General features: G+C 42.0%; 1 protein-coding gene across 2 annotated transcripts in view; it reads right to left on the bottom strand.

Annotated features, from left to right (window-relative positions):
* Positions 1-4900: 4900 nt before the first annotated feature.
* Positions 4901-20107, bottom strand: part of ZNF131 (zinc finger protein 131) — a 124208-nt gene continuing 109001 nt past the window's right edge. The window contains exon 8 of one of the 2 annotated variants that reach the window (XM_069221490.1): positions 4901-6718. In XM_069221490.1, coding sequence (XP_069077591.1) covers positions 6065-6718 — 654 coding nt within the window. In that variant the 3' untranslated portion in view covers positions 4901-6064. The remainder of the gene's footprint in view (positions 6719-20107) is intronic. The other variant, XM_069221489.1, reaches the window with a different exon arrangement.

Below are 20107 nucleotides of genomic sequence, written 5' to 3'. Positions count from 1 at the left end.
CTCTTATTGACACGGTGACGTCAGAAGGAGTCACGTGCAGCCGTGCAATTGTGATGTCCTCCTCGACGTGGAGAGCTGGGAATAAGACTTTCCGTTGGATGCTGGCGCAAGGACGTATTCATAAGGTGAGGAATCCACAGGTAGTTGTATCCATCAGAAATTTTTGTTTCTGCTGAACTCTATGCCCTACCAACACTACACCCTCTTCCTTAACTTGCCACTTGTGACCATTGTCTAACAGTACACTCCTGTAGCAGGCACATTTGGAAGTCAGCATTGGGAATTATAACTAGGCAAGAAGCTAGTTTTCAGAGCAGTTTTGTGTTAATTCATGATCACTTTTGTGATCTAAAGAACATGTTCTGCTATAGATATCAGGGCAGTAAAATTGTTGGGCCTGTCAGAGAACGTGGCATCTGGTAGATGGGAAGCATCCTTTGAAATGCCATCACTATGTTGTTGGAGCCTGCTTAGCCTGTCACACTGTTTAGTACGATTTCCAAGATGGGTTGCATCTGGTGTGGAGAGAGGCATGACTTTTGGGTCTTTACCATAAAGCCTAACTTATGAAGGAGTGACAATCCTTGCTGAGTGTGGGTTTGGCATGCTGTTGGCTGTTGCTCTTTATTTGCAAGTTGTCCAGTTATAGAAAAACATGAACGGTAGTGCAAGGTAGATGTGCTGTAATTACCAAGAGACATTTTGTAATACTCATGGGGCTGGTGCGTTCCCCAAGAGGTAGTACTTTCAAATGATGGAGATGCTCACTTGCCATGAACCTGCGGAACTAGTGGATTGCTGGGCAGATGGGGATGTAAGTGTGTTGGGACAGGAAAGTCCTCTGCATGGTGAGAGACGTGTACTTCTTGTCATGAGTGCCCAACTGAGTTGACTGTATCCCCAATGCTGATTTTTTTGTCATAGGCAAACAGATCAGGTGTGTGTGCCATAACATAGGCCTATGCACAGACTGCCGTCTTGCTGGATCAGCTCTTAGTGGTGGAAGGCTACTGCCTTCACCGAGAGTTAAACAGCAGAGGCAGTGGTGACAGCATCCCATGTAGTGGTAGTGAACAGTTCCTTTAACCCTGGGTCACCGAAGTGAGACCTACAGGCTGACTCACCTTTTTTAAAAGGTCCGCTATTGTGTGTTTAACTCATCCCTGGCCTACATCAGGTTGATGTGGAGGTGTGGGCAAGGTGAAAACATGTTAAGTTCATGTATGCTCCCAAGGGTGTACACTATGCATAGGATGAAGTGTGCTACAGTGCTCACACGGTAAGTATATGGGTGCTGGTAGGGTGTGCTTTTAAATAACATTCTGGAGCTGTACAGAGGCTACATTATTGAACAGTGTGCGCAGATTAATTGTGCTGCATGTAGGAATGCTGGTGGTAGTATGATATACGAGGACAATATTAGACTTTGGAGTGTGCTGTGGACATACACTTAGTGCAGAGGTGCCTGCGCAAGTACAGGACATGGAGGACCTTGGTTTCCATTTTAGGAAGCCCAGGACTGCCTGGTGACAATATGAGCAGCAGCATCCCCAAGACAGAATTGTATATTGTTGCATTCCCGTAAGATGGGCTGGACATGCACTGTAGGATGGGACAGCCAGTCCCTGTGTATTTCAAAGCGCTCTTCGATTCAGTGACCGATCACAAGCAAGCGGCCTGGACACATCTCAGGAAGAGGGAGATGGGGCTGATAAGAGACTCATAAAGGGTAAGGCTGAGGGCCCAGGATAAAAACCTTTGATGCACATGTCACTGTCTGACCTTCAGGTGTGAACTCTGGTCACTCCCATGATGGGTTAAATCAGCTTTGGAGTCCTACATGCTGATATGGCAGACATTCTTCAGGAAGTAGAATAAAGGGGGGGGGGGGAAGATGTCCATTAAAAAAAAAAAAAAAAGCACAACACAAACAAACAAAAACTTCAAATGTGCAGACCGTAGATCACATTTTGCGTCTTGAAAAGAACTATTAGTAGGGGAGTCTGAGAACCCATACTTTGTCATCTGCTGAGCAGTCAGCTGAACTTTATGCGGAGAGGAAGCAGTCTTCTGCCTGTGACCAGAAGAAGCGGGCCCTGTCTGCTAGTCACCATGCTGGTTGAAGGGACATCAACCTAGGGAAGCCAAGATCACCTCCTTGGAGCACCAGTGCCTACTTGCTTGCCTAGACCAGTGTGCCTGTGAGCATTGGAGAGGGCGATGGCCAGAAGTGAGCCCTGGTGTGAGGAATTCAGCCTGCACCGATCAGGCCATAGCCAGTGTGCTGGAGTGATTCGGCGACCTGGTATGCCAGGAGGATCTGCCGACAACTAATTTACATGAGCACAGTGGGAGAAACCTGCTCCCTGCACCAACCAAGCAGTTGCCAGTATGCCTGCAATCCCGTATGCTAGTAGGACCCACTGCAGACTGCCGAAACGTCTGGGGCAGGAGAAGCCAAACTCTGCAACAATCGGGCCATTGGTGACCCCGTATGCATGGATCAGAGTCTGTGGTGGCAGTACCCCATCCCTGAATCGATCAGACCATTGCTTGGGTGTTAATGTGGCTTTTTAACACCCACCCCCCTCACCCCCAAATGCCAGGAGAGGCCATCATGACCATCTACGTGGTGCTAGCATGACTGGCGTGTGAAGCTGGAAGGGTGAGCCCATGTGCCAGGAGGGGCAGCCAGAGACATTAAAGCTGATGAGTCTGGGTCATTGCCCAGGAAACTGTTGTAACCAAGGTGGCCTCAACCTGAATTTATGGACTGCCCCCACAGAACGCATCAAAGCAAGGAACCCCTCCATCCTCCGCTGAGGAAGGTAAAGACTTACTACATGACTGCCGGTCCCGGATCACTTCACCTTTCTGGAATTTGCAGGTGGCACAGCTCAGGAGGAGAGCTGGCCCCTGCCAGGTGCTGCCATGTGTGGCTGCGAGAGGCCCAACTCAGCCAATCCCGAACAGGATTGCACTACACCACTGTGGGATACTTGGCTGCAGGAGTGGGTACGCCGAGAACTGGGCCTTTTGGGCCCTGGAGGACATACCACCATTGGTGCTACTAATTCCTAGTTTGAAGGAGGAAATCTGGAGTATGGCCTTTGAGTTCACAGTCCCTGGATGCTGCCAAAAGTGAATGAAGAATAAAAGCGAACCTGTTGCATTAAAGGTAGGAGGACAAGGGGTGGCCTAAAAACCACTAGACCCCAACCTCACAGGGACTGTGTTATTGCTTTTAAATTATCGTGTATCTTTACATGTGTAGATTAGAATGTGTTCCCTTCACTGGCTCTCCACTGAACAGCGCATTAACTTTAAAGCTGCCTGTTACGTGCATTCCACAATAGGGTTCCAGCCTTTCTTAGGCAAATTATAACTCCTTACAACCCCCAGAGATCACTTAGATCTTCCTCCTCCTCTTTGATCAATACACTTTAGTGTAATAAAGTAAGATGGGGAGACAGGTTGTTTGCCTTCAAGGCGGGTCACCTATGCAATTCTTTACCACTGGAGCTTCTTTCACAAAACTCAGAACTTCAGTTTCGTAAAAAGCTCAAGACCTTTTTTTCCCCCCTTTGTAGTTTGTCAGCTTTATCTGTTTAACGGTCCTGCATTAGCGCTGGGAGGCCTCTGGGTAGCCATGCGCTCTACAAATATCTAATAATAATAATACTTTTTATATCAAAAACAAGTCTTGACCCTGTTCCCCATGGGAACAGTCCAGCCTGAACTGCCAGGTCCTCCTTGGATCATAAACAAGCATCCTGGGACCGGTTTCAGGGCATCACCCCCTGAAGACTGATTTGCATATGGCTGGGTCCAAACTGGAGTGGTGAGCAAGAAAACAATGGATTAAACCCTGATCTTTGTGACTGGGGGGAATGTTTGCATTGTTCAGCATTCCGTCTCTCATCTGTTCTTTTTGCATTTGTCACCCTAAGTGGGAAGGGTACGCCCAGACGTGGGTCCCGTGCTCACTGCACCACTGGATTCAAGATAGCCTGGCTGATGAAGGGTGATACCCTGAAACCGGTCCTAGGATGCTTGTTTCCAGTCTAGGGAGGGCCTGGCCTGAAAGTTCGGGCTGAACCCATGGGGAACAGGGTCAAGACTTGTTTTTGATAAAAATAAGTATTCTAATCTACACATGCAAAGATGCACGATAATTTAAAAGCAATAACAGTCCCTGTGAGATTGGGGTTCTAGTGGTTGTTAGGCCACCCCTTGTCCTCCCACCTTTAAAGCAACAGGTTCGCTATTATTCCTCATTCACTCTTGGCACAGAGCACATCCCTCAGAGCGCATGCGTCTCTGGCCGTCTCAGGCAGGCCAAACACACATGCGCAGTAGGCTCTCTCCAGCCCAAGAACACAGTTGTCGATTCCAGCCAATCTGGACACTGCTTTGGCCAGCGTCAGGATTGGCTGCAGCGCAGGCTCGGAACCTGTGCCTGTCTGCCTGGCCCAGAGACGAAGCAGAGGAGCGACACGGCACAGCGGTAGAGAAGGTAAGTGTTTTAAATGTATTTTATTTTTTTAATGTAATGTGTCTCACCCCTCCCCGGCGCACCGCCCCGCACCTTTTGCGACACGCGACTGGGTCAGAACAGTTCTTGCTAAAGGAACTGATGACATGCCATTAATATTTTCTACAACTCTTTTGAAAAGGTTCCCGCTTCCTACAACCTGACTCATTCAGATGTAAAAAATAACTCCAAAATCCACAGATTATAGAGCTTCTCTATAGGAGTATTTCAGAAGCGCTTCCTAAGGATGGACAGCCTCTTTCAGTCAAATGTACTTACTATGCAAGGTAGATGTAATATAATACCTATACTATACTACCTATAAGTATAGTGTACTCCATTTCAAAGAAGCTCAAATATTCAGTGTTCTGTGCTTCGTATTGTTTTATTGTCCAGTAATACCGATTAAAATATGTACACTCCTACCTTTAAGTCCACAGTTTAGTATTTCTAAATTTATGGCTTTAAGTTTTTTTTTTTTTTTTTAGCACAAGAGAGGTGGGTAGTAAAAAAATAATCTCAAACAGCTTGATAATTCTTATATATACAACTATACACATCTTAACCCACGTCATAATATAATACATTAATTTTTAAATTAGGCTATTTCTTCCCAACGTGTAAAAAAACTATCTGCGTGGCAAAATGCCCACAAAAAAAAATCTTTGTTTTCATATCGGTACTAATTACAGGAATAATCTATTATTCAATAAATCCCTTTCATAATAAAATAGTAACACTGGTCACCGTGTGGCATGCGCCCCATTTCGCTAATTGAGTTACTTCTGTCTAAGTTCTAAATATACAAAAAGCTTTTATCTGGAGATCATTGCACTTTCCAACAAGGCACATGTTTGCCGCCGTTCAGTCCACACAGAAAAATTACATTTCTACGCAACAGTTTGGACGTTCTGATGTTTAAGTGAGTGAAGGCATTCCAGAATCATTGGTAATTAAATATGTTTATCATAACAGCGTTGCTGCTGAAACCGAAAGAACTGTGTGTCTATGTAGGCATACAGTTCAACCATGTTGATAGAAAAAGCACAACTTGGGTCCTAGCGGCACAAAGGTGAAGAAATCGTCTAGTAGTACAACAGACTTTCAGTGCAAGCATTCGTAAAATGCTGAATTTGCATGGTTGCACTCGAGCTTTTCATTTAGAAGAAAGGGTGTTTGGACGTGCAAAAGAACAATATTCTTAAAATTAAAATGTCATTCAAAACGTACTGAAAACTTAATTTGAATACAAACAGATATAACCTATCTGAAACTGTATGACTTCTTGGCAGATATGACCATTTCTAGTTACAGCTGTTGCAACAGGACAAAACATAAGAATTGACAATATGTGGATTTACACCATCTGAAAAGCTTCTGAAATGTCCTGGCTTTGGTCCACCTGTCCAGTTTCCACCCCAAGGACAGATAATCATGAGCTGACCACGGAAAGTGTAAGACCCAACATTGTTGCTATTCAAGAACACATTTGGTATTTTATTTCACAACTGCCACATGCAGTTATTTGTCCTAGCCATCCATGGTTTCTGTTTCTTCTATATGTCTTACACTCAAACTGTCAGCATGCTCATTGTCTACTTCCTGGTGCTCCCCATTATCTATAACTGGTAGGTCCGACTCGCTCCCTTCCAGTTCTTCTACTTCTAGGTCGGCTTCCTCCAGAATTTCTGTCTGTACCTCTTCCATATGTATGTGGTTCATATGATCTACGTGCAGTTCTTCCATGTGCACTTCTGAGCCCGGGTCTATTTCTAAATGTTCCACCTCCAGTTGGCCCATGTCTACCTGGTCCTGCAGATCCTCCAATTGTTCGTCCTTCAATTCGCTGTCCTCCAACAGTTCCTGATGTAAATGCTCAATAGTCAATTGTGTTGTGTCCACTTGCACTTGTATCACTTGTTCAACAGGCACCATATGGACTTGCTCCACCTGCTCCACAAAAGTCATTGAAGCCAACTGTTCATTTTCCACTGCTTCTACTGGAAGAATCAACTCAGTCACTATTCTCTGTGAAATATTATGTGTGTCCCTTAGATGCCTTCTAAGCTCACTTCCTTGCATGAACCACAAGTCACACAATGTGCAATGGTTGGGTTTATCCCCTGTGTGCAATACTAAGTGATCCTTAAACTGGTCCCAACTGTTGAAAACGCTGTTGCAGACCTGCAATTATAAAAATATGCAAATTATTATTATGAACTGACACTTTCTTACAGAAAACAAATATGTATCTGGAGTCGGAAAAAATGTATTAGCTTTGTACAGGAAACCCATAGTTTCCAAATGACTAGATTACTGAAAATGTTTTACTTATGTTCTTGCAACATGCAAAATATTCATACTCTAATTTACTCAATAACCATGTCAATGTGCCCGACAAAAGGAGGCACAGTGCATGGCTGCAAATTAAATACAAGGACAGGAATTCTTTATTTCAAACAGGCGAATAAAGTGTTCTGTCCCATTCAGTAAGTGATTGCCTAATAAATGTATGTTCCAATACCGGCCCTTTGGTCCCTCACCATTCAGACAATACTAGGATAACAAACATGTCCAAAGACTGCGATTGCACAAAAGTGATGTCACATGGTGGCCAATGGAGTCTCAGTAAACATTGAACAACTTGCGATTATAAAGCAGAAAAACTGAACAGCCTCTATCGTAACCCACTCATATGTAAAAACGACACTGAAAGGAAAGCAAATTTCCTGTTTCATGCAATGGGGAAGGCTGCAATAATCGTGCACTGGTCCTCAGGGGTGCAGAATGACTGGACTCCAGGGGGTGGGTGTTGCCCGATTTCGGGACAAAGCAGCCCCCACCAAATCATTTCAAATTCTCAAGTATGCTACAATCACAACAGATAAGGATGCAGAACGGTATCGTGCAAACAAAGAAAATGTGCCTATGTTGGCCGGGGTAAAAAAACAAAACAAAACAAAACAAAAAACACACACATTGCCTTAGTGGAGAACAAAGTGTGGAATACACAATATATCATAATTTCGTACTTCTAAAACTAAACATTAGGGGGTGATTGCAATAATTATGTAGCTCAACATAATACATTGGCCAGTAGAACGAATGCAACCACACATTACGGTAGTATTGGTCTCCCTACAGACAGCTTTACCTGTCTGCAAAGATCTACTGTCACCATTAAACACAAATCCATACATACAAAGAAATGGGCTTTGAGTTAGCCTTCTTCAGGCACTAGTTGATTTGGCAGAGTCCCCTACTGGAACTAGTTTGCTGGGTTGCCTGCACAGATTCTGGGACCAGCCCAGGGAGTTTTGAGAACTTACAATGGTCTGCATACAAAAATGACAATGGAGACTGGGACTCAATGTAGCTCATCTACAGAAACGGTTTCTCTTCGCAAACCCGCTCAACCTTTTAAAATAAATACACTGGTAAAGTTAACAATAAGCTTTAAGTTGTCAGCACTGCCCTTGATCCTAGGCCCCAAGGGCTGCGATGGCGCAGCGGTCAACATAACACACTTTGGTCAATCCAGGCTCCAATCAGATGCCAGCCCGTACGCCATCCTTGTGAGGGGCATACAGGCTCTGTACATGTGATGTCTGACAAACAATTGAGGAGACCAGGCACTGTGGCTGGATTCTTCCCATAACATTCTCCCTCCTTTGCTGCAAAATTCTTCCTAATGTATGCTTGATAAAGGCATAACCAATCTGGTGGCAATCGTGCTGCCATAGATATAGTTCTCTAATTCATTTTTACCAGGCTAGCGGTCATCTTGCAATAGAGGCATTTCTCCTAGTTCGACAGAGAAACATACATTTGCTAAATATTCTGCTAAGTGGAACAATTATGCAACATTTGCCGTTACAGGAAGGGCATTTGAATCATACAGAAGGAGAAAAGTAAAAAAAAATAATAATAATAATAATAATATTTACATTACACATTTAAAGAAGAACGTACTGCAATGAAAGCATTAAAACGAAGAATGTATTTATACTTCATATAAAGAAAACTTCTTCAAATAAAGAGCCATTTCTTTCGAAAAAAAATGGCTTCACTGTTCAAGTAGTCGTGCTACAGCTGCAAGAGAAGACTGTACCCATGTCCACTGTGGACATGGGCCACTGCGGTTGGAGTTGTAGAATTAACCAGCATTTGCAGTGCAATGTGTCTCGCATTTGCTAGAGTTAGATCAATTAGCACTCTAAACTCCTCACCTGACATTTCTTGCCACATAAATTTAAAGACAAAAATCAGAGCACAATCGCGCTATGTAAAACCCAGCGCGATCGTGCTGAAATTGAAAAACCAAAAAAATGAGCGCGATCAAGCTATGTAAAACCCAGTGCAATTGCGCTGCATGGAAAATAAACAGATAAAGTAGTGCAGAAAACAGGCTGAAAACATAGAGCCTCGTATGTTTTCAGTAGTTGGCCGGTGCACTTGAGGAGGGCTAAACACCGGAAAAGGAATGACGTATGCATGCCTTTCACTAATGAAATCAAGTGGATTTTAAAAGGCAAGCCCACGAACCAATGAAAGTGACCGGTGTGACATGGGCATAGTTAAAAGCCTAAAGACAGATTACAACAGGGACGGAGCGCTTGTGTGTGCGACCCTAAAAATGGAGAACTCTGTGATAAGTCTAGGGTGGCTTGGTCTGTTCTTAATTGTGCAGGGTATACCTTTGTCTGGTAAAGCACCATACTCACTTAACCGTTCACATGCTTGCCAAGGCAGAAGTGAGGACTGAACCCAAGGACAGAAAGAGAAGCTGAGTTCAGAATGGCTGTAGAGAAATAGGAGTGGAAAAAAAGCCAAGCACGTTCATAAAAACAGCTGCTGCTGGCAATATTCGGAGCGGCAAGGTGAAAGAAGATAGACTTGCACAGAGAAAAGTGTCTCACCCTGATGTTGCCCGCAGGTAACAAGGCTTTGGGCCAATAGATTTGTGCCACCAGGTATCAAAGCGTACACCCCCCTGTGAATTTCGTACCCCAGTTCCGGGGCCTAGCATCTCCACTTGGACCGTGTAAGGAAGAGGTATTATATTTACCCCAACTGACATGGAAAATTAGAATTCTATTGCAGCACAGTCCATGGAAGGAGTTACACCGTCTGAACATTAACACCAGGGGTTAGACTTCTATTGCAAGCAGTACCAGAGAGCAAACAGCCCTGTCTAGTGCCTCATTCAATATTGCAGGTGCCTGAAATAAACCTACCAGTCATATGCACTGCATGCATATACAAAAGATGAATAATGCGAACAATTTTCTTTATGAAAAAGGAGTTCTGTGTACATAGTACAGCCCACAACAAACGTGCATGAGCTCAAAAGGCATATTCAGAACTGCCTGCTGGCCCTCTGGGTTTGAGCTGGAGCAGCGAAGCAAGGCATGACTGCTTAGAAGGACCATAGTATTAATCTCTCTGGCTGCAGTGTCTACTACATCAAGGACGTACCTGATGGAATTATTGGTGAAGGTTTGACACAACCAAGGACAAATTGCTGTCTCCCACTTTATGGTGCTCCTCAGGGAGATACTGTAGTAACTGCTTCATCTCATCCCAATGGGCCCGATTGTACCGGGCCAAAAGGGCTTGTGAAATGGAAAAACCAACCAATATAAGGCACTTGTTAACTAATGAAAACAATCTAATAGAAAATGAGATATGAATACCACATTTGTTCATAGGCTTAATATAGACATAAAAGTTCAAATATTGCAAAAACAACTCTTGAGGAAGTTAGTCAGTCTTTTTTGGATTTATTCACAAAGTAATTTGGAATCCAAGTATTGGTGAAGCTTCTTCAGAAGAATGCGTCAAATCCATATGATGCACCTCATAAACATTTCTCAGTACAATGTAGATATAGTTCCAGAAAACACAGCCCACCGTTGATGGGATCTTTAAATCTTGAATAACTCCCCAGCCAACATGTGTTTCGTCAAAGGGGAATAACCCCCTCAGGGCTGAAATATCATCAAAACACAAACTTGAAATAAACAATGCCATGAGAACTGTGTCAAAGCCAAGCCACCACCTTGTGAATATGAGACCAAAAGGAAATAAGCTGGACGCTGCAGATAGGAAACCAGAATAAAAAGAGAAAACCAGGGATAAAAACCCAGAGTGATTGTTATGCAAATTAGTAGTGACATGTGATAACACTGAAATAAACCCAAGAGACAAACACCCTGTGGGTCCCCAATGCTTACATGTATAGTAACAACATCCGTGCCTTAGTGTATTTATATGGACCAAATGTAACCATTACCTGATAGAAAAATCGAAGATCACGTTTATGATCCAGAATGGAGAACAATGCTGTATAAGCAACTCTTTTAGTACAAGTAACCACCAATGTTAAGCGTCAACACCAACTGTTGTATATGAACACAAGACAGAATGCCACAATGTATCTGATAGCCACGCAGAAAAATCGAACAAACAAAGGACAGGTCAAACCAGAAAATATATAATAACTATCCGGTTTCAAGCTCACCTGCATGCAGAGTACCTTGATTGCTTCAATTTCAATCAAAAGCCGATTCGCGAGTACGCTAACCGGACCGCCAAAAGGAAATCGTTAAATAGCCCACGTGAGCATACACATAGAAAGCGGACTACTGTGGGGAGGACGATAGAATAAAAATAGAAAACAGACTGGTATTTATGAGTTATAAATATCTTCCGGTGAAAGTCAGACTAAAAGAGGACAAGTAGACGAGAATTATATAAAGACTGTTTCTTCTGCTAACTCACCTCTGAAATAAATATTTCTAACTGCATCAGTTTCCATTAGAGTCTGATTCACGAGTACGTTAACCGGACCAATGAAAGGAAGTTGTTGAATAAACTACACGGATAAACATGGAAAACAGACTATTAAGAAGGGTATGAGGGGATAAACATGATAAAATACACATAAGAACTAAACTAATGTCTAGGACTTGTATCAAGACCATAATGTCTATCAATGAAGGCGTAAAGAAATATTTTAACGTGAGTACACTCAATTGACACAATGAAAGGGAATACTATAAACAAACCATGAACAAGAGGTAAGTGTAATAGCTGGGAACAATCACCATGAGGGAACTAGTGTTACTAAATTGCTAAAGGTCAACATGACATATCGTGTAAATCACCAATAATATAATAACACCAAATAACTAATGAAATCACGAACGTGTGTGTGTGTGTTAGTAAAGTAACAGAAGCATAGCGATTGTAATTTCAAGAGTGTTATGAGAAAAACATTTTCCCTGTTTGTAAATACAAACTAAAGCAATTGAAATCAATCATAACATACAATCAAAATTAAATAAAAATAGCAAATATCTATCATGAATAAACATAATACCAATACATTGTAATGAAATGTCCCTTTTGATAAAATAAAAGGTTAACAACAATATGCATCAAAAAATATCAACAAAGCTATAAGATCATGATTCCGAGATATATGTGTAAATTAATAACATCCAGTTAGACCCCCCAAAAATACTCCAATTCTCCATCAGTGTTAAGGCCCATTTCAACTGCTTGAAGTCTCATTTTCCAAATTGCCTCTTTACTATGTAGAGTAAGTTCCCTATTGCCCCCACTCGCATTCCTTGGAAAATGTTAAAAACCAAAAACTTATTTGCGACTACCCTGCGACTCACAGGCCAAAATGTGTGTCACTAAAGGATATCTCTCATCCTCATTTTTAAGTGCCCTAATATGTTTGCCAAGCCCGATCTTGAGAGGGTGAATAGTGCTTCCGAAGTAAGCGTGAGAACACTTGCACCGTATCAAATAAATCACAAAGGATGTATTACAATCAATAGCTGATTTAATCCTAAATACCTGATCAGTTGTTACCGAAAACCCTTTGGTACCAGGACAGGCCCAACGACATACTCCACACCGTCCACATTTAAAAAAAAAACCTCTCTATGCGTGGAAAGCCAAGTGTTAAGGGGTTTTCTCACTGTGAAAGTAGGACTAAGAAAATTTTGCAAGGATCTGCCCTTGCGGAATGTAGTAACCACCTTGTCCGTTATAAAGATTCTCAAAGTCATATCCAGATATAGAATGCTCCAATATTTGTTAATAATCCTACCTAGGGCAAAAGACACACAAGTATAATCTGTGACAAGTCTCACCTTATCAGATTCAGTCTCCAATCGGTCTTGGCTCCTAGACTTCAATGTATCACTTCTAGCAATATGTCTGACCCTATGTTGAGCTTTCTTGATCACATTTTTAGAGTAACCCCGTGTCTTAAATCTAATACTCATTTTATCAACACAATGTAAAAAATTGTCATCCTTGCTGCAATTACGTCTGGCTGTCACCATCTCCCCAAACGGTATTGACGTAATCTGATGTTTCGGATGTGCACTTGTAGCGTGTAAAATAGAGTTGCAAGACGTAGCCTTGCAAAATAATCTACTATGAATCCTGTTGTCTTCTATAAAGAGTTCAAAATCCAAAAACTCAATTACCTTGGAACTGTATTGATAAGTAAATCTGGCATTCATAGAGTTAGAATTCAAAAAGTTACAAAATTCAATTAATTCTTCTACATTACCTGTTCAGATCATTAGACAATCATCTATGTACCGACCCCAGTACAGAATATGTGTTTGCCATTGAGTAGAATCTGGTCCCCAAACCCATTTGTCCTCAAACCACCCCATAAAAAGATTTGTATATGATGGGGAAAATCTGGAGCCCATCGCTACCCCCTTGTCTGTCCACATCATTCCTCATTAAAAGGAAATTGTTTGTAAGGATTATATCAATCATTTCAATCAACATCGCTGTATGTTCCCAAAGGCTAACTGACCTCCTGTTCAAGAAATGTTGCACAGCTGCTTGTCCTAGTTCATGGTTTATACAAGTATAGAGTGAAACAACATCCAGTGCAAACAACAACATGTTGCTCTCCCATTCCACATCATTCAAAATATGCGCAGTGTTCTTAAAAAAATATAGACGATTATAAACAAAAAGGTTGTAAAAAAAAAAAAAAAAAAAAAGGAAGGTCCACATATTCAGAAAGTTTATCGGTTGGACCTGCAATGCCAGATACAATAGGTCGTCCTGGTGGAAATGGTAGTTTCTTAAGGATCTTAGGCAGAGTATAAAGACAAGGGAATCTCGGATGATCAACCCTAAGTTATAAATATTCATCTTTGTTCAATAAATCCTGATGGTACCATGTCAACAATCTACCATTTATTACATTCATTAAACCAGGAATTGGATTATACGTGATATGTTCATAACATAAAGCATTATTCAATTGTGATGTGATTTCATAGTCATAATCCACTTTATTCATGACTACAACATTCCCACCTTTATTAGCCTGCCTTATGATGATATCTTTCTCCTGTTGAAGTGTTTTAAGTGCCTGCAGTTCTTTAGAACTTAAAATATAGTGAAGTTTACGAAATTTGCCCCTAGAAAGCTATTTATCAAAATCGCTGCATACCAAGTCAAGGAACAGATCCACATTATTGTTACTCGTAGATTTTGAAGTCCAACGAGATTGCTTCCATAAACCACTAGCGATGCTAGTGTTGGATGTAATATCTAAATCCTCCAACACTTTCGAAAGTATACTAGGGTATACAGCAATTCATTTGCTGAAATATAAAAAGTTAAAAATAGGTATCAAGAAAACCTTTGTATTTCCAAAATGGCCACAAGATAAGGTGTTGAGAAGCAGTGGTTATTTGCACATCTCTGAATTCCGGGGTGACCATACTAGCATGTGAATTACAGGGCATTTCTCAAATAGACGTCTTTTTTACACACTGCCTTACATTTGGAAGGAAACAATGTAGAGAAAGACAAGGGGCAATAACACTTGTTTTGCTATTCTGTGTTCCCCCAAGTCTCCCGATAAAAATGGTACCTCACTTGTGTGGGTAGGCCTAGCGCCCACGAAAGGAAATGGCGCAAAACACAACGTGGACACATCACATTTTTTCACAGAAAACAGATGTGTTTTTTTACAAAGTGCCTACCTGTGGATTTTGGCCTCTAGCTCAGCCGGCCCCTGGGGAAACCTAGCAAACCAGCATATTTTTGAAAACTAAACACCTAGGGGAATCCAAGATGGGGTGACTTGTGGGCCTCTGACCAGGTTCTGTTACCCAGAACCCTTTGCAAACCTCAAAATTTGGCCAAAAGAAAAAACACTTTTTCCTCTCATTTTGGTGACAGAAAGTTCTGGAATCTGAGCGGAGCCACAAATTTCCTTCCACCCAGCGTTCCCCCAAGTCTCCCAATAAAAATGGTACCTCACTTGTGTGGGTAGGCCTAGCGCCAACGAAAGGAAATGCCCCAAAACACTATCTGGACACATAAAAATTATCAAATACAAAACTACCTGTTTTTGCAGGGGGGCACCTGCGTTTTTGGTCCTGGGCTCAGCAGCCTTCCAGGGAAACCTACCAAACCCAGACATTTCTGAAAACTAGACACCCGAGGGAGTCCAGTGAGGTGTGACTTGCATGGATCCCCCAATGTTTTCTTACCCAGAATCCTCAGCAAACCTCAAATTTAGCTAAAAAAATATCAAATTTTTCCCACATTTCTGTGTGGGATCACCGCACTGGGACACATTTCATACCACCCAATGTTCCCCTCAGTCTCCCGGTAAAAATGATACCTCATTTGTGTAGGTGGGCCAAGTGCTTGTGAAAAGGAAGAGCCAAAAACATGTTGATATTGAGGGGGAACAAAGGGGGTCCAAAAGGGCAGTTTGCAAAAAAACATTTTTAGGCTGACAAGTGCAGCAGAATTTTTATCGGTATAGATGAGACAATGCTGGGTGGTAGGAATTTTGTGGATTCCTGCAGATTCCGGAAGGTTCCATCACAAAAAACGTGGGAAAAATGTGTGATTTCCAGTAAAAGTTGGAGGTTTGCAGGGGATTGTGAGTACAAAAATGGTGAGGGTGCATGTGAAACACACCACCCTGGAATCACCCAGATGGTTAGTTTTCAGATGTGTCTAGGTCTTGTGGATTTTTCTACATGGCAACGTCCCAAAGTCCATAAAGTGCAGCCCTCACCATTCCAAGTGGGACGATTTTGAGAGTAAGGCAAGTTCTCATGGCCCAAATGTAAAACTAAAACCCAAAATAATGACATGTCTTCTTGCTTGCTGTGGGATAAGATGTTTAAGAGTGCGGGGGAGAGCTGAAAGACTGTTACCCCCTTCAGTTGAGGTGGGGGCGTAACCAGGCCCCTACTGGTTGGTAGCCACCACCCCAATATTTTTAGTTTTTTTAAATTCTCTGGCATCTAGTAGACTTTCTGCCCCCGGGGTGTGGATCAGGGGTAATTGCCCATATGCCCACTGGTGGGCAGAACAACTTTGGCTCAATTTATTTGGGGTGGGGGTATGGCCATACCCCCACCCTCTTTTTTTTTTTAAACTTCCCTGGCCTCTGGTGGGCTTTTTGACCCCCCCACCCCCTTGGGGGCAGATGGGCCTTCCAGAAATAGGCCCATCTGCCCCCAACAGGGGGCAGATATGGCCAACAGTAATGTGCCCCCATGGGGAGCGACCCTTACCCAAGGGGTTGCCCCCCTAAAGAAAACACATGCATACACACACACCAATCCCTGGTGCCTAACGCTCCCCATCTCTAAAAAAGCAAACAAACAAAAAAAAAAACACACAAAAAAAATTAGCCCTGGCGCCTAGAGGTTTCTGCCCCCCGGGGGCAGATCGGCCTAACAACAATAGGGCAGAAATGGCCTAAAACAAATTCCCCCCCCCCCCAAAGGGGGCAGAAATGGCCTAAATACAATTTGCCCCTCCAGGGGAGCATCCGTTGCCTAAGGGGTCGCTCCCCATCTGTAAAACAACAACAAAAAATCCCAGGTGCCTAGTGGTTTCTGCCTCCCTTGGGGCAGATCGGCCTAATTAAAATAGGCGGATCTGCCCCCCAGGGGGGCAGAAATGGCCTAAAATAAATGTGCCCCCAGGGGAACGACGCTTGCCTAAGGGGGTCGCTCCCTTTGCGTGAAATTCACGAGAAAAAAAAACTCCCTGGTGTCTAGTGGTTTCTGTCCCCCTTGGGGGCAGATTGGCCTCATAAAAATAGGCCAATCGGCCTAAATATAATTTGCCCCCTAGGGGAGCGACCCTTGCCTAAGGGGTCGCTCCCAACCTCTAAAAAACAAAAACAAAAAAAATGATCCCTGGTACCTAGAGGTTTCTGCCCCCCCTAGGGGCAGAAAAGGCCTTAAAAAAAATGCCCCCCCTGGGAGCAACCCTTGCCCAAGGGGTCGCTTCTTCATGTCAATTTCCAATAAAAAAATAAATCCCTGGTGTCTAGTGGGCGTTTTAGGAGCTGGATTGCTTCGCCCTTCCATTCCTGCCTGGGGGTGGGGAGAAACCCCTCAGAGGGAGCGGCTCTGTGCCCAGGACGTAATGGTTACGTCCTGGGCACACGAGCACTGTGCCTCAGGACGTAACCATTACGTCCTGGACACAGAAGGGGTTAAGAACACTACGCGTATTTTGAGCATTTTGAATGATGTGGAATGGGAGGGCAACATGTTGTTGGTTACATTGTATGTTGTTTCACTCTATACTTGTATAAACCACAAACTAGAACAAGCAGCTGCGCAACATTTCTTGAACAGTAGGTCGGCTAGCCTTTGGAACCATACGGCGATGTTGATTGAAATGATTGATATAATCCTTACAAACAATTTCTTTCTTTTTCATGAGGAATGGTATCGACAGACAAAGGGGTAGCAATGGGCTCCAGATTTTCCCCATCATATGCAAATCTTTTTATGGGGTGGTTTGAGGACAAATGGGTTTGGGGACCAGATTCTACTCAATGGCAAACACATATTCTGTACTGGGGTTGATACAAAGATGATTGTCTGATGATCTGGACAGGTAATGTAGAAGAATTAATTGAATTTTGTAACTTTTTGAATTCCAACTCTATGAATGTCAGATTTACTTATCAATACAGTTCCAAGGAAATTGAGTTTTTGGATGTTGAACTCTTTACAGAAGACAACAGGATTCATAGTAGATTATTTCGCAAGGCTACGGCTTGCAACTCTATTTTACATGCTACAAGTGCACATCCGAAACACCAGATTACATCAATACCATCTGGGGAGATGGTGAGAGCTAGACGTAATTGCAGCAAGGATAATTAATTTTTGAATTGTGTTGATAAAATGAGTATTAGATTTAAGCAACGGGGTTACTCTAAAAATGTGATCAAGAAGGCACAACATAGGGTCAGACATATTGTTAGAAGTGACACATTGATGTCTAGGAGCCAAGACAGATTGGAGACTGAAACTGGTAAGGTGAGATTTGTCACAGATTATACTTGTGCGTCTTTGGCCCTAGGTAGGATTATTAACAAACATTGGAGCATTCTATATCAGGATATGACTTTGAGAAACTTTATAACGGGCAAGGTGGTTACTACATTCTGAAAGGGCAGATCCTTGCGAAATTTTCTTAGCCCTAGAGTTTCACAGTGAGAAAACCCCTTAACACTTGCCTTTCCAAGCATAGGGAGGTTTTTTCAAATGTGTACGTTGTGGAGTATGTCGTTGGGCCTGTCATGGTACCAAAGAGTTTTCAGTAACAACTGATCAGGTATTTAGGAGATATCCTGTAGTGACACACATTTTGGCCTGTGAGTCACAGGGTAGTCGCAAATCTCTTGAATTTTTTGGTTTTGAACATATTCCAAGGAATGCGAGAAGGGGCAATAGGGAACTTACTCTACGTAGAAAAGAGGCAATTTGGATAATGAGACTTAAAGCGGTTGAAATGGGCCTTAACACTGATAGAGAATTGGAGTGTTTTTTGGAAGACAAATTCGATGTTATTAATTTACACATATATCTCTGAATAATGATCTTATAGATTTGTTGATATTTTTTTATGCATATTGCTGTTTACCTTTTATTTTATCAAAAGGGACATTTCATTACAATGTATTGGTATTATGTTTATTCATGATAGATAAATATTTACTATTTTTATTTAATTTTGATTGTATGTTATGATTGATTTCAATTGCTTTTGTTTGTATATACAAACAGGGAAAATGTTTTTATAATAACTCTTGAAATTACGATCGCTATGCTTCTGTTACTTTACTAACACACACACACACAAGTTTGTGATTTCATTAGTTATTTGGTGTTAATATATTATTGGTGATTTACACAATAGGTCATGTTGACCTTTAGCAATTTAGTAACAATAGTTCCCTCATGATGATTGTTCCCAGCTATTACACTTACCTCTTGTTCATGATTTGTTTATACTATTTCCTCTCATTTTGTCAATTGAGCGTATTCGCGTTAAAATATTTCTTTGCCTTTATTGATAGACATTATGGTCCTGATACAAGTCAGACATTAGTTTAGTTCTTATGTGTATTTTATCATGTTCATCCCCTGGTACCCTACTTAATAGTCCATTTTCAATGTTTATGTGTGTAGTTTATTCAACAACTTTCTTTTATTGGTACGGTTAACGTACTCGCGAATCAGACTCTAATGGAAACTCATGCACTTAGACATACTCATTTCAGAGGTGAGTTAGCAGAAGAAACAGTCTTAATATAATTCTCATCCATTTGTCCTCTTTTAGTCTGACTTTCACCGCAAGATTTTTATAAATCATTAATACCAGTCAGTTTTCTATTTTTATTCTATCGTCCTCCCCACAGTAGTCCGCTTTCTATGTGTATGCTCACGTGGACTACTTAAATATTTCCTTATGGCGGACCGGTTAGCGTACTCGCGAATCAGATTTTGATTGAAATTGAAGCTATCAAGATACTCTACATGCAGGTGAGCTTGCGAGAGGATAGAGTTATTATATATTTTCTGGTTTGACCTGTCCTTTGTTTGTTCGATTTTTCTGCGTGCCATTAGATACATTGTGGCATTCTGTCTGTGTTCATATACAACAGTTGGTGTTGATGCTTGACATTGGTGGTTACCTGTACTAAGAGAGTTGCTTATACAGCATTGTTCTCCATTCTGGATCATAAACGTGATCTTCGATTTTTCTATCAGGTAATGGTTACATATGGTCCATATAAATACACTAAGGTACGGATGTTGTTATTATACATGTAAGCATTGTGGACCCACAGGGTGGTCTCTTGGGTTTATTTCAGTGTTATCACGTGTCACTAATAATTTGCATAACAATCGCTCTGGGTTTTTATCCCTGGTTTTCTCTTTTTTTATTCTGGTTTCCTATCTGCAGCGTCCAGTTTCTTTCCATTTGATCTCATATTCACAACGTGGTGGCTTGGCTTTGATACAGTTTTCATGGCATTGTTTATTTCAAGTTTGTGTTTTGAAGATATTTCAGCCCTGAAGTCGTTGGGGTTATTCCAGTTAACGAAAACACGTGTTGGCTGGCGGGTTATTTAAGATGTAAAGATCCCATAAACAGTGGACTGTGTTTTCAGGAACTATGTATACATTGTACCGAGAAATTTGTATGAGGTGCATCGTATGGATTTGA

The sequence above is a fragment of the Pleurodeles waltl genome, chromosome 1_1 (genome assembly GCF_031143425.1).
Source record: "Pleurodeles waltl isolate 20211129_DDA chromosome 1_1, aPleWal1.hap1.20221129, whole genome shotgun sequence".
In the NCBI taxonomy this organism is placed as follows: Eukaryota; Metazoa; Chordata; class Amphibia; order Caudata; family Salamandridae; genus Pleurodeles; species Pleurodeles waltl.
This window is presented reverse-complemented; position numbering and strand designations above follow the sequence as displayed.